This window comes from Pelobates fuscus, chromosome 7 (assembly GCF_036172605.1).
Source record: "Pelobates fuscus isolate aPelFus1 chromosome 7, aPelFus1.pri, whole genome shotgun sequence".
Lineage (NCBI taxonomy): Eukaryota > Metazoa > Chordata > Amphibia > Anura > Pelobatidae > Pelobates > Pelobates fuscus.
In genome coordinates, this window is record NC_086323.1 from 21,160,702 (window position 1) to 21,176,742 (window position 16,041).

The 16,041-nt window shown below is 38.1% G+C and overlaps 1 protein-coding gene across 3 annotated transcripts; it reads right to left on the reverse strand.

The window, feature by feature from the left end:
* Positions 1-172: 172 nt before the first annotated feature.
* Positions 173-15,871, reverse strand: TAL1 (TAL bHLH transcription factor 1, erythroid differentiation factor). 3 transcript variants are annotated; one of them, XM_063427188.1, is made up of 5 exons: positions 15,757-15,871; positions 10,512-11,190; positions 3,577-3,674; positions 3,141-3,221; positions 173-1,107 (listed from the first exon to the last, which is right to left on the reverse strand). In XM_063427188.1, exons 2-5 carry the CDS (start codon positions 11,132-11,134, stop codon positions 689-691), a joined length of 1,221 nt encoding a protein of 406 aa, XP_063283258.1. In that variant the 5' UTR covers positions 11,135-11,190; positions 15,757-15,871; the 3' UTR covers positions 173-688. The 3 variants fall into 3 exon arrangements, with proteins under 3 accessions (XP_063283258.1, XP_063283257.1, XP_063283259.1); XM_063427187.1 differs by having other exon boundaries at positions 10,512-11,194; XM_063427189.1 differs by lacking the exon at positions 3,141-3,221 and having other exon boundaries at positions 10,512-11,194.
* Positions 15,872-16,041: the final 170 nt, after the last annotated feature.

Genomic DNA, 16,041 nt, shown 5'->3' on the forward strand with positions numbered 1-16,041 from the left:
GGACAATAGCAGGGGCTTTGCTGTATAAAATGAAATAAAAATGAAACAGAAAATAACACATACATTTCCACCCTATACATAATACAGCAAAACAAAACACCGCCTTACTTACTAAAAAGCATTGAAATATAAAAAAGAAATGCATTAAAAATGTAAGTCCTTGTTGCAAACTGAAGCTCTTTTATAAATAATACGGATGTGTACTTCACCAATCGGATACAAATGTATGTATAATGTACCTTCATTTCAACAGGTACCAAATAAAAATATTATCCATTGTCTGTTCCCGCAGGTTTTCAAATTTCACCTGAGGCTTTTTTTCCAAAGATTTATAGGTATGTATGTGCATTATATATATATTACATTATTTAGCTTGGTGCTCTTAGTGGTGTTGGTCCCCATAAAGTATTTAGCTAACAAATTGCTACAAGCCCTCCTAAAACTGGGACACACTTAGGACATAATAATATACCTAAATCAATCAAGAGGAAGAATAAAAAAAATATTCTTGTACAAGTTCTTTTGCACAAAACAGTTTTGTTAGTACAAACACAGAGTTCCTCTTTGTTTCAAATAAAGTACCTCTGGGATACACATCTTCATACCAACCCAAATGTGTACCAACACCAATCTGGGATAAAGGTCCAAAGCCTAGGGGTTACAGTCAGTACCCAGTTGGAGAAGTTAGTCATCGTTGTCCACTGTTTTCTACTGGGAGCATGGACTGTTGAAGATTCCGATTATGTTTGGAGTCCAGTGTGTCATGGTCTTCTGAGAAGCTGTCGGGGCTTGGTGCACCATCCAAAGTACTTCCACAGCTGGAGTTTGGTGACAACATATCCTGTAGAAGGTCTTGTTGTATCATTCCATTATCTTTGTTCATCTTGGTTCTCTGGTTACCTTCTTCTTCTTGGTCATCGAGAAGCTTGGCCAAAAAGTTGATGTATTTCATGGCCAGGCGAAGAATTTCATTCTTGCTGAGTTTTTTATCTGGGGGATGTGTTGGGATCAACTTGCGCAGTTCAGCGAAAGCTCCATTCACATTTTGTTGCCTCCACCTCTCCCGGCTGTTTGTGAAGATACGACGAACGACTTTGGTGTGGGGACCTGCCAAGAATAAGTACCTAACATTAAAATTTTACGTCTACCAATAACAAATCTATAGAAGGTTAATTTTACAGCTTGAAAGACATTGAGCTGTTTAATATTTATATAGTTAAGTTCACTGTCTCGGGTGCTTTGCACAGATCACTGTCTTGAGTGCTTTGCGCAGTCAATTAAATACTTTCTATTTCAATTACATGCATTTTTAATAAAGATATGGCAAACACAGACTTTTTCCATTTATCAATATTTTTTTATTTTTTTTATAGAGTGCTTCAAAATCAAACACAGTGGAACTGACCCTCTCCTGACATCAATAGAAAGATTAAGATCCCACAGGGCCTTAGGAAGTTTACCAGTTTTGGCTCCACCTTATTAATTCTTCACATAGGGATGGTTAATGGTTTTCGAGCAAATTCATCCCCTGGGCCTTAGGCAGCCACCTAGGGTTGCCTTCTAGTTAATACTACAGGATACCAGTTTGTGCCTTCCGATTTATTCTTCACACAGTGATGGTAAATGGGTGCAAGCAAATTCATGGTTCTAGGCAGCCACCTAGGTTTGCCTTATAGTTAATCCTGCTCTGCTGATATCACAAGTTCAATGGGGAAGCACTATCATTCCCAAAGTTTAACAATCATCTATCTAATGGATGCAAAGAGAAAACGCATTGCCTGCCTGACATGATGACGTCATGCACACTTTTAAATCATGATTACATTGCTACCTCATTGATAACATGGCAGTCCTCCTTCGTTTGCTTATAATATTGCCCCTCCCCCTATGAGGATAAAACATTACTTAAACTCGCCTATTATCCATCGCCGACTGGTCTCAGTCTCATAGAGAAGTATTGGGGCCCCATGGTGCATGAGCAGCAATCACTGCGCTCAGCCAGTCAATATAATAGAAGCATTGAATTCCGTGCTTCTCTATCAGAAGAAGTGAAAGTGTATAGTGAATTTTTTTTACAAGGAAGTGTCTCTATTGGCTGTCTGACTGACTGATTGACTGATTGATTGTATGATTGACAGCTATTGGAGGCATCCTGACTGACAAATGGAAACACTGCCGTTTCTTGCAAACAGAAATGCTTACATTTGTCAGACTGTGGCGATAGGATCTATGCACTAAATTAAGATAAACTGTCCCTTTCAGGGAATACAGTTAAATTGACATGAGTCACAGTGACCGGTAGTTTAATATGGACCATTCCTAATTGCATAAGTAACATCAGTCATTAGATATCTAAAAACATGTGTGAAAATGATGTAATTTGTCACTTATTAGTCACTGAACATTGGCGTTCTTTTATTCAACATAAGGCAATGTGTGCAAATTGAGCTTTTTTTGATATATAATGTTCCTATGTATCCCTTATATTACCATATATGCACAGTTAGCAGAAGTCTGCAGCCAACCCCAATCCTACGTGACTATATTGACTTAGATTACGACAAACTTAATGAAAAAAAGACTATTGAATTCCTCAATGCCCTTACACTGTTCCTCTTCCTGTCACATAAAAATTATGCCAATCACTGCAACAATCTCTCTGCCTCATGCAGAGAGACTGCATATGACGTCTTCTCCCACTCCCATACTGTAGTTGTTGTTGCAGAGTGATTCAGAATTGCAAACGGCGTGGGTGCAGTAGACGACTCTGTGATAACAAGCCTGCACACTGCAAATTGCAACAGCATTTCAATTTCATATGCAGGTACGAGTGATTTTATAGAGACAATTGAAGATATGTTCTTATTTATTTATAACTGCAGTCATCGTTAAGAGTATGTGTGGATTCCATACAAATATCGTGATTAGACATATTTGAGTGTTTCACAACACAATATTGCAATGTCAGAAGTGATGCATGTTCCCAAAAAAATGATATCAATTACGGGAGTCTTTATAGTTTTTACGGAGGATTTCAACATAATAAATATTGTATAATTAGTGCAATGTTATACATCCCCCAATATTTCTTCAATGGATGAATGAATAAATGAAAAAAAAAAAATATTCTGTATATATACCTGAATGTTGTGTTGTCCCTGAACAGCAATCTATACACAAAATAGTTGTTTTGTCCTTATTTGGCTCGCTAGCCATGCCTCCTGTATTTAAAATAAAGCGTACATTATTACCATGAAACATAATCTGATGTGTGTGAATATTTACAGAGTTATTTACGAAAGTGAGAATTCAAAGTTAATTCAAAGTGAATTTTTAATTTAAGGCTAAAACAGTCAAAATGGAAAAAAAATGATCTAACTCTTTCAGATGGACTACTCTAGCTTTACATTTGAAATTCACCTTAAATTCACTTGGCCTTCTTACTTTGGTCAATATCCCTGTTGGACTGACTGTACATAGTGTGAAGTGCAGTTCCCAAACATCTATGGTGCCGGGTGGGTCATTACTGCCCAGATTGCTTCACGACAGCAGATTTATTACAGTAATTATATTTACCTTCTGTTACATCAACTTCGTAAGGGCCAGGCGTACGCCTTTTGACTCTGGAATTATTGTTGTACATTGAATAGGTGTCCGGGTCTGCGAAGAAGCCACTGTAAAACAATAAAAAAAAAAAAAAAACTGCTTTATGTAGAGGAGACATTTAAACATAAATTACATAAATATTAAAATTTAGGACACACAGAATTTATTTAGTAAACAATGAATTTGTAGTGAATAAGAAATTGGGAATTTTATCCAAAGCAGAAGTTTTTGTTTTAAATTTGCAATTCGGTATTTAGTTAATAAATGAAATAGACATTTAAAATGAGCCGAAAAAAGAATTACAGGTTTATAAATAAAAATACACTGGAAAATAATCTAATTTATATTAACAGTCATGATAACTTTGTGTTAGTGTAAGCAGTGCGCGGCGTATGTAAATATATGGTGATGTTGCAAATATAGATTTTGATCTGTTTTATATTATGCATCTGAAAATTGCTATCCAATATTTTACTTTAAACACACCTTCAACTTGCGTGGCAATATTTTTAGTATTAACCAGATATCACACTTTGAACATCTTCACGACTCATTATGTGCCAAGACCCTGATGATATGAGATATGCCTCATTTTTTCCATCAAGGGTAAAACATTGACACTTTTATGAAGTGTATATAATGCACATTTATAGTAAAAACAAGGCTTCCCCATATGATAGATTGTTTTTAAACAACCCATAGGTAGAAAGGAAATCTGATTATAGTATGTTAAGGCACCAAAGTGCACATTTTTCAAAGTTCAGTTAAAAATTGTCAATTATGGTCCATTGAGGATTGGGGAGTGGGATTACTAAAAATACAGGAATTCGGAAAACCCATAGAGTTCTATTCCTCCCAATGAGAAGCTCCTTACAATGAGTGGCAGGGTAACAGTTAATGCATTTCAAATCTCCTCTGGCTTCACCCATTACTGCATTAGAGTCAACACTCCCTGCTTAGAACGTGCAGGAATGGCGCCCAATAATATCTAATAATATTAGTGTTTAAATAGCGCCAACGTATTCTGCAGTGTTTTACAATATTTTAAGGAGTGGTTGGGCAATTTAACAACAAAGGAGACATACTACTACTAGGAACAATAGGTTGATGATGGCCCTGCTCGTATACCAATTCTATTCACTGGGATTAAAATATTTTCACCGTATAATATGCTAATGTTATATAACAAATTACAAAAAATAAATGTAATAATAATTTGTTATCCTATCATGTAGCGGGTATCAGAACAGGAACAGCAGTTTGTTTAATCAAAATAAAAATGTCTGTTTTATTTTATTGTAACCAATATTTCATTGTGTATTAAATCCTTGTGTATATATATATTCCTGCGTTAAAGGTGCCGAATTCTTTATAAATGGCATCTATTAAATCTGATAGCAAGACTTTCCTAGGCAACAAATGTTTTCTATTATTGTTTTTCTAAATGACCCAATTTAATGTTGAATGCTGGGGCGTGTGGTAAGTCTTGGCGATCGGCGCCATAATACTGGCTGGTTTTACGGTTTACTAGTAGTGATTGTTGCCTGTAGCATGTGTAACCCATTGTCTGACTCAGACAGGTCTTTGTTGGTTATATAGAAATCATTAATTTATGATGTTTATGGAATTTAGTAGCAAAAAAAAATGTTAGTGCCAATAACTTCCTCTGCAATGGTTATTTGTTTATGCAAAGAAGATGCAAGCGTCACTTGGTAAAGAAAAGATTCCCTAACAATATATAAGAATAAAGCGTACACGTGATGGCTAACGCTGGCACTGCAGATGCTTGTGGACTACATTTCCCATGATGCTTTGCAGTTAGCAATTCATTGTATCGGCAATATCTTGGTGGAAACACAATAAGCACTTATGGCTATGGGGTTGGGTGGTAGAAATGGAACTCAGTGAAGAGGGATTGAAATTAAAGGAAGTAATAAGAGGATGTAGTAAAGAAGTAACAAGGAAAGGGAAGTGGGAACCAGGAAGACGGATCCAATTACACAGATAGAGGAAGTAGTACATAATCCTTGGTGTAAGAGGATCTATGGAAGGTAGGTTTAAGATCGACTACTAATTGTTAGAATACAGCATGAAAGAACTATCCGACAATTACAAAAGGAGAGCAAATAACTGTATCTGTGCCTAATTAACAAGGACATCCTGCTTTATAAAAAAAATAAACAGACAAAATGTTCATAAAAACATAATGTGAAGATAATGGAGTTAAAAATGCGGCTGAAAAACTGAGATCAAATAAACTGATAAGCACAAAATAAAATAGTACATCGCAATAGCGATATAAAAAAATTAACAGTTTTATTAACGCCATTAATAATAACTAATGTTTTGTCCATGCAGCAAATGGAGATATTTGATTAATCATTGTGCATGATTGGTTGTTTGTTTTCTATTGTTTGTTTATGTGTTTGTTGTTTGCCATTACAATGCTGAGACAGAAAATAATATAGAATAATAATATAGAATAAAACAATTAAATATATTCCTGCTACAAAATAGAGAAATTCTTTATTTTATCATATTATCATTTATATATGTATTAATTCATTTTTTGTGGCAGTGTGAGGGAACACTGCTATATTAGCCCCAGAATGGCACTTTCGGTGTTCCCTGACTAGAGGGGGTTAACCCCTTAAGGACACATGACATGTGTGACATGTCATGATTCCCTTTTATTCCAGAAGTTTGGTCCTTAAGGGGTTAAAAATCAGGTTGCTCTAATTACAGGGATAGGCAACCTTTGACACTCCAGATGTTGTGGACTACACCCCCCATAATGCTCTTACACACATAATGCTGGCAAAGCATCATGGGAGGTGTAGTCCAAAGCATCTTCTGTGCCGAAGGTTGCCTATGCCTACTCTAGTACACCAATTAGGGAGCTACATAAACAATATGCACAGAGGAATCAGAGACTGAGAGACTGTGAGACTGTGAGACTGAGGGACTGTGAGACTGAGAGACTGAGGGACTGAGGGACTGTGAGACTGAGAGACTGAGAGACTGAGGGACTGAGGGACTGAGAGACTGTGAGACTGTGAGACTGAGGGACTGTGAGACTGAGGGACTGAGAGACTGAGGGACTGAGGGACTGAGAGACTGAGAGACTGAGAGACTGTGAGACTGAGGGACTGTGAGACTGAGAGACTGAGAGACTGAGGGACTGAGGGACTGAGAGACTGAGAGACTGAGAGACTGAGAGACTGTGAGACTGAGGGACTGTGAGACTGAGAGACTGAGAGACTGAGAGACTGAGGGACTGAGGGACTGAGAGACTGTGAGACTGTGAGACTGAGGGACTGTGAGACTGAGGGACTGAGAGACTGAGGGACTGAGGGACTGAGAGACTGAGAGACTGAGAGACTGTGAGACTGAGGGACTGTGAGACTGAGAGACTGAGAGACTGAGAGACTGTGAGACTGAGGGACTGTGAGACTGAGAGACTGAGAGACTGAGAGACTGAGGGACTGAGGGACTGAGAGACTGTGAGACTGTGAGACTGAGGGACTGTGAGACTGAGGGACTGAGAGACTGAGGGACTGAGGGACTGAGAGACTGAGAGACTGAGAGACTGTGAGACTGAGGGACTGAGGGACTGAGAGACTGAGAGACTGAGAGACTGTGAGACTGAGGGACTGTGAGACTGAGAGACTGAGAGACTGAGAGACTGAGGGACTGAGGGACTGAGAGACTGTGAGACTGTGAGACTGAGGGACTGTGAGACTGAGGGACTGAGAGACTGAGGGACTGAGGGACTGAGAGACTGAGAGACTGAGAGACTGTGAGACTGAGGGACTGTGAGACTGAGAGACTGAGAGACTGAGGGACTGAGGGACTGAGAGACTGAGAGACTGAGAGACTGAGAGACTGTGAGACTGAGGGACTGTGAGACTGAGAGACTGAGAGACTGAGAGACTTTGAGACTGAGAGACTGAGAGACTGAGGCACTGAGAGAGAGACTGAGGCACTGAGAGACTGAGAGACTGTGGGACTGTGGGACTGTAGGACTGTGGAAATGAGAGACTGAAAGAATGTGAGACTGTGAGTCAAAGAGACTGCTGAAACTGTAATTTTGCAAGCCTTTTATTTTATTTGTTAAACTACTGGAGTCAGCTTAGCTGCCCAGTAGCATAGACAGGGTACTCTATGTTAGTCTCTAGTGTGGAGAAGGATTTTATTTTTGTTCAATGCTTTGCTGTGGCTAAATTAAGGCCGGCTTACTAAATAAAGCTTTCCTCATGTTGGAAGAAAGAACTGTGTCTGTTCTTTATGACCCAAGACCCGACCAGCCTGCTACATTTTATCATTATTTTATTTTAAATAAACAGTGAATGTTGGTCAATTTTAAACAGAATTCTAACATTTAGGCAAAATAATGCTGATTTGAAAAAAAAACTCTCCAGCTCATCTCATGTCCCAAATCTGCTATTTTAGTTCATTTCGTTTTGTTTGTTTTTTAACCAGAGTTGCGTTTAGTGAATAAGCCCTATTTGCTATTTTTTTTTATTGTTTTACAATAAAACATACTATTATTTGTTTCTTGTGCTACTTCTGCACCAAAGAGCTGGCTTAATGTAGATTGTTTATAGTTGATTTTTATTTTTTTTATTTTATCTGTTTTCAGAGTTTTTGATGGAGATAGTAAAAAAAATTACAATTCACCAGGTATAAATCAGAATATGCCCTATCAAGGGCATATTGTAGTTTACAAACATTGAACAAACACACAAATGATTGCACTTCCTATATAAGGCAATGTAAGTAAATGTGTCCATTTAATAAATCCAAATGAATGAGTGATACATTCTAAACCTGTGCATCATCAGACACAAAGAGCCCTGTGTGTGGCCAAGGAGAGCAGCAATCAAAAAATACTCTGACATTTCTGTCTCTAGGAAACAGTAAGAATATATATATAGAATCCGATCTACAGGCAGTAAGGTGAGGTGGGTGACTGCTGAGATGCTCTGCAGTGGATTTGGGTGGTGTGTTCAGATGCTCTGCAAGGTGATATAATAGTGTTGCACTGAGACAGAGTATAGAAGCTCTGTCAGGACATGCTCTGCAGAGTGACGTCATCTGAAAGACAGGCTGGAATGCTCTGCAATGTGAATGCAATCATCAAACCAGATACATGTGAGGGTTTGCATAGTGGTGGGATTTCATTTCAGGGGATTGAACTCCAGCCTGCAGAGAAACTGGCATTTTACGACAGTGTATTCGGCCAGCTTGAAATGATCTGCAGGGTGTACATATATATGGACAGCGATTTGACATTAGGATGCTCTATAAGGGGGAATAGGGTGGCTACTTGCCCCAAGGGTGGAGTATTATGAGCAACATTGAGAGTCTCTGCAAGGTAACTAGGAGATGGGGTACATTGACATTCTCTACAAGAGAATTGGGAGATAGGTTACACTGAGATGCTCTGCAGAGTGAGTAGGAGATAGGGTTCCATTGAAATGCTCTGCACATTGGGTTAAAGATGCAGGTTGTGCTGAGATGCTCTGCAAGGTGAGTAGGAATTCAGTTTGCTCTGAGAATTGGGTAGGAGATGCAGGCTGCACTGGGATGCTCTGAGAATTGGGTAGGAGATGCAGGCTGCACTGTGATGCTCTGAGAATTGGGTAGGAGATGCAGGCTGCACTGGGATGCACTGAGAATTGGGTAGGAGATGCAGGCTACACTGTGATGCTCTGAGAATTGGGTAGGAGATGCAGGCTGCATTGGGATGCACTGAGAATTGGGTAGGAGATGCAGGCTGCACTGGGATGCACTGAGAATTGGGTAGGAGATGCAAGCTACACTGGGATGCTCTGAGAATTGGGTAGGAGATGCAGGCTGCACTGGGATGCTCTGAGAATTGGGTAGGAGATGCAGGCTGCACTGGGATGCTCTGAGAATTGGGTAGGAGATGCAGGCTGCACTGGGATGCTCTGAGAATTGGGTAATAGATGCAGGCTGCACTGGGATGCTCTGAGAATTGGGTAAGAGATGCAGGCTGCACTGGGATGATCTGAGAATTGGGTAGGAGATGCAGGCTGCACTGGGATGCTCTGAGAATTGGGTAGGAGATGCAGGCTGCACTGTGATGCTCTGAGAATTGGGTAGGAGATGCAGGCTGCACTGGGATGCTCTGAGAATTGGGTAGGAGATGCAGGCTGCACTGGGATGATCTGGGAATTGGGTAAGAGATGCAGGCTGCACTGGGATGCTCTGAGAATTGAGTAAGAGATGCAGGCTGCACTGGGATGATCTGGGAATTGGGTAAGAGATGCAGGCTGCACTGGGATGCTCTGAGAATTGGGTAAGAGATGCAGGCTGCACTGGGATGCTCTGAGAATTGGGTAAGAGATGCAGGCTGCACTGGGATGATCTGCAGCCTAATGTATAAACACAGTGTGTGATGCTCTGCGTATTGCAGCCAGATACTGTATAGAGATTTAATAACTGTCAGGATTACAAACATCTAGATATTATTGTCAAATAAAGGGCAGATTTACTGAGGGAACCTGGGAGGGGTGTGAAAATAAAACACATAAAACTATAACGAAAGAAGCTGGAAGACACAGTATGAAGATACTTATAGGAATTATAATAATAATAATAATAATAATAATAATAATACATATAATCGCAATAATAATGACATAAATAATAATACATATAATAACAATAATAATATCAACAATAACACGGAAAAGATGCAACGTTTAAAAACTTCAGTACTATGTTGAAATATGAAGAAATGAACATGAGAGTCTGGTGAGTGGAATGAGATAATATGAATACTTTGATAAAACCAACACGCTGTGATGAGATGTTCTGCAGTTGAGATATTGTGACATGATCTGCAGTATAGCTGATCATAGAAAGATGGTACCCACCTGTTTGCTGGAGTCAGGGGTTGACTCAGCCCATACAGCATGGTCCTGCCTGCAGCCTGCAGGGGGAGGGAAGCTGGGGGGCTCAGCTGCACCATTCGGGCTTCTTGGGCTTGTTCAGCTGGCGGTCCAGGAATTGGTAAGGGTATCGGGGGTCTGCACAGCTCGGTGGTGGCAGTAAGAGGGGGTCCTGCAACTGACAGAGGGGCTCTGCAGAGCTCTGTCGCTGGAGTCAGGGTGGCTCTGCAGAGCTCTGTAGCTGGTGTCAGGGAGGCTCTGCAAAGCTCTGTGGCTGGTGTTAGAGGGGCTCTGCAAAGTTCTGTAGCTGGTGTCAGGGGGGCTCTGCAAAGCTCTGTAGCTGGAGTGAGGGGGGCTCTGCACAGCTCGGTGGTCCTCAGACTTTGCAGTCTCAGCTCCTGCTCTCTGCCCTTTATATTCCCTGATCCCTCCCCCCTCCTGAGCAGCTCAATCACTGGCACAGCCCTGGGGGGGGAGCAGGGGGCCGCCGCCCCCTCATTCACCCCACTCTGCTCCACACCACGCGTGCTCTCCGCTTCAGTCGTGTCCTGGTGGGGAGATGCAACCTCTTGAGCATCATCCATTTCTGGTCCCAACCTCTCCATCATCTTCTGGGACAGGAGAGGACAATATTCCTGGCAGGAATGTCACCTCCCAGTGATTACTACCTGCCAAGAGAAAATAGAATGTTTAAATTCTAGCAGCACTTACATTGATCCCAAACACCCACCCCTAGACCCCATTATAGCTGATTGAACTGTTCACCAAGTGCAACTCTTCATACAATGAACTCCAAAAACAACAATCAGCCATTTCCAATGCCAACATGACTTACCAGTGATCACTCTGTATGGACCTAGAGCCTACCTTGGCAATGTTTCTACTAGACCTCAAATATAGCTCACTTGAAATTGCCATAGCATGTTTACCCAGGGGCCACGAAAGCTAGACACAATCCTGCACACCCTATACATAGCTATAATAAAATTACACACCATATATCTAACAATGTACCCCACAAACCATGCTACACCTCCCTGATTTATCCTCCTTCAGAATCACACACAGTAACTCCCCAAACACAATATACAGACTATAGCATCTCTATACCTAGAAATATCACACAAAACATCAAATATGGACCTAATGATTGACGATTAACTCCACACAAACATCATCTATAGACCTAATGAATATCTATTAACTACACACAAACATCATCTATATACCTTAACAATATATATTAACCCCACAAACATCTACATACATCAACAATATATATTAACCCCCTCCACAAACATCAATATACAACAATCTATATACCCCAACAATATCCATTAACCCCTTCACAAATATCATCTATATACCGCAACAATAACTATTAACAAAAAGCCTTACTTGCCTAAGCAACTGATCTATATTTATTACCTACTCCCTTAATTTCCTACACACAAAGAATCACACACGCCTGCTATTTACTCCCATAATATTATATATATATATATATATATATATATATATATATATATATATATATATATATATATATATATATATATATATATATATATATATATATAGGAAGCAAAAACAAAAAAGGTTATGGTGGGGGGAAAAATGTGATTACAAAAACCTTCCAGCTGAAGTCTGTGGATAGTTAATACAATGTTAAACAACAATCTACACACCAGTAGAAACACGTCTTATGGCTTGACTGGTGTGCAGATTTTTGTTTAACATTGTCTTACCTCTATAAAATATATATACACACACACACACACATATATATATATATATATATATATATATATATATATATATATATATATATATATATATATATATATATATATATATATATATATATATATATATATATATATATATATATAAAATATATACAAAAAATATATTAACCCTGAGCTGTCTCTGTGTGTTTGGCATTGTCTAACAAACAATATTTGTTTTGCAAACTATCTTTTACATTAAGAATTACTATTTGTCATTTGGAAAAATAACTAAGACAACATAATGAATCGAGGTAGGAAATAACGAGAGGTCCTCAAACAATTGTAAATAGTGTCAATATATTTAACAGGGATTCCAACCCCTTTCATGCTCAGCCACCTAAAACTGCCACCGAATCATCGGTCCTAGTAGCTTATTAACCCTATGAGCGCTGTCACACAATACACCATGCCCATGCAAAGCAACGGGTTAATACCCCTAGGTGCAGATATGCCCCTATTGGGGGCTTTAAGGAAAGCAAAACAAATAAGAAAACAGAAATCAATTTTGGGGCTGTATATTTCTATATTTCCATATTTCCATAGAGAAATGTGTAAAGATGTACACCATAACTGTCTGTCTGTCTATCTATCTATTTAATGTGTGTGTTTGATTGATATCTTATTTTATTGATAATGTTGAAATGTAAAATGTGAGTAATCGAAAAATAGAAAACAAAAACAAAGCACTCACATTGTTAAGATTCCAGGTTCATAGAGGAAGGACAGGAGTTCAGTCATTTCTGCTACAATGTAACATGCATTAACCCTTGAGAGAGAGAGAGAGAGAGAGAGAGAGGGAGAGGGACGGAGAGAGAGAGAGAGAGGGAGAGAGAGAGAGTGTGTGTTAACCCTCACTATGCTGAAATGACAGATCTCTGGGTTATACTGGGAATTGTGCAATGTGGCATGCTGATAAAACCTATCTCAATTATCAGGTAAATCTAATCACTCCATTTAGCTGGGACTGATTTCCATATCAGCGAGAGGAGCCTCACTGGGATATAAATAATGATATGGAATGAATAAAGCAGCCAGTGGCACTCACAGACCTATACTGGGTGAACACAAACTGCATGGGGATAGCAATGGAAAAGCCAAACAGACACACACAAAGACAGGACCCCTGCTGCCATGCTGTATAATAATAATAATTATTGTAAATATTATTAGTATTATACATGGCAGCAAAATATATTATTATTATACAACATGGCAGCAATATTATTATTTTTTTATTTTTTATTATTATTATTATTATTATTATTATTATTATTATAATTATACAACATGGCAGCTATATTATTATTATTTTATTATTATTATTATTTTATTATTGTTATACAACATGGCAGCTATATTATTCTTATTATAATTAGTGTTATTATTATACAACATGGCCGCAATATTATTATTATCGCTATTATACACATTACGAATTTATTATAATTATACCTATCTATGGATCATCTGAAATAATTCGGGATATTATATATATATACACACATCATACCTCATAAAAGATAACCTTTACAGTTCTTGTTACTGTATCAATATATAAATATATTGCATTGAAATGGTTTTGTTTTTTGTTTTTTTCTTTTGTTTTTGACAACTGGCATTTAGCTGACATAATAGGGTGGGAATGATCAAAATGCTAGTGTAAAAAAAGTTTAAAAAAAAGTTAAAAAAAATACAGATTACAGAGAGAGAGAGAGAGAGAGAGAGAGAGAGAGAGAGAGAGAGAGAGAGAGAGAGAGAGAGTGTGTGTGTGTGTGTGTGTGTGTGTGTTTGATTTATTTCGTAGTGACATATCAAAATATCTATATAAAGAACTCTTCAAGGATAGATTGAAACTCTTGGCATAAAAGAACGAATTAGGTCTAAGGGGTGGAAATAAATTCTCCAAATACTAGAGGAATTAGATTATTAATCACAATTACAGTATCGAAATGGTTAATTCGGTGACGAAATTCATTTGGTGAACAATGGAAAAAAAATACCCTCAAACAATTCATGTTATCGAACCCATCAAAATGTATGTGTGACTCCATGACTTTGCAGTCAGCAGACAGACAGACAGACAGCCTGTGTGTCTTATCTCAATAACCTCCCCGTACACCTAATAAGATCTCATCCCACATTAACCACTCAGCAGGACAGTCAGCAATGTGTCTGTGTGCATGTGTTTATTATATACAGCCATAATAAAACACACACACACACACACACACACATATAAACTATATTGTTCAAAAGACCAACAGAATGAAAATATATGAAAATTTAAAAATCCCAAGTCTCTAAATAATGTAAGACTGAAAATGTTATATAAAGCACCTAAGCTATAATATACTAGTAATAATAATAATAATAATAATAATAATAATAATAATAATATAATGTCGATATATATGTGTGTGTGTGTATGTATGACAAAATCATCGGGATAATAATATATTAATATTGTATTAATACATTAATAATATATGTGTATATTCCTGTTTTATATATTTCATCCTAATTCCACTTAATTATATGAATATTGTAAGTAAATATATAGAAATAGCTGAACACATAAATTACCAAATCTAACGCATTTTCTACTGTATAAAATTCCGTGTTTGTGTATGTTATTAATTGTAGCCGTAATGTAGCAATATATCGCATACAATGTATGCAGTCGGTGACCTAGGACCGTAGAACGCGGTGTAACAATATGTAAATAAAATGTCTCAATATTTATCGAACGAGAAAACGAACGTTCTAAGACAGGGAACGTGTTTTTAGCAGGGAAACGGCGCACAACCCGCTCGATCATACCGGTAACGATTAGAATCATTCACAAAACGAATAACTGATGTAAAAAGGAATCCGATTAAAAATGGGGAAAAATGAATAAAAAGTAAATAATCTCCCAGATACATGGAGAAGCTGCGGTTTGCCAGGGAGGCCTGATGTGGTACGAAAGAAAATTGATTGTGTGTGTGTGTGTCTGTGTGTGTGTGTATATATATATATATATCTTTATTAATGTAATGAATGTAAATTATACGTTTCTCAAACGAAAAAAAGTCCCTATTTGTGTGGGTTAAACATCTGCAGATATAGATAAATATATGAAAACAATAAATATATATATATATATATATATATATATATATATATATATATATAAACACCCATTTCCCAAATCTATACTATTTTCCATTTCTTTTCCCCAGGCCCCCATACCCCTACACATCTCATAAAACGAAAAAAAAAAAAAAAAAAAAAAAAAAAAAAAACATGTCACGTCTAATCCAACATTACTGCTGTATAAACAAGGATCTCTGGTGGGTCACTAGACTATAAAGACCCTGCGAACCCCACACAACCCCATATCACCCACACCTTTCATCACCCACCTAGCAAAAACAAAAGACATTTAAGGATTTACTCACCGTTTGCCTTTCATTTGTAAAAGTGACTGGGGCCATTTTGTGGCCTATTCATGACTGCAGTGGGTGTTTTTAGGGGAGTAGTTTAGTGGCTGCAGGAGAATTGGATCTAATCCCCAGCCTGACTGCCTTCCTACTTAGTATGTAGAAAGGAACACTTCAGCAATGTGTCCAGCACTGATAAGAGACTCAGCAGTGGCCAGCCTGCCCTGATAAGTCCCTAAACCCATTAGTTATGAAATGATTCATTATTATTTGGCAATTTTATCGAGGGAAAAAGGGAAAATA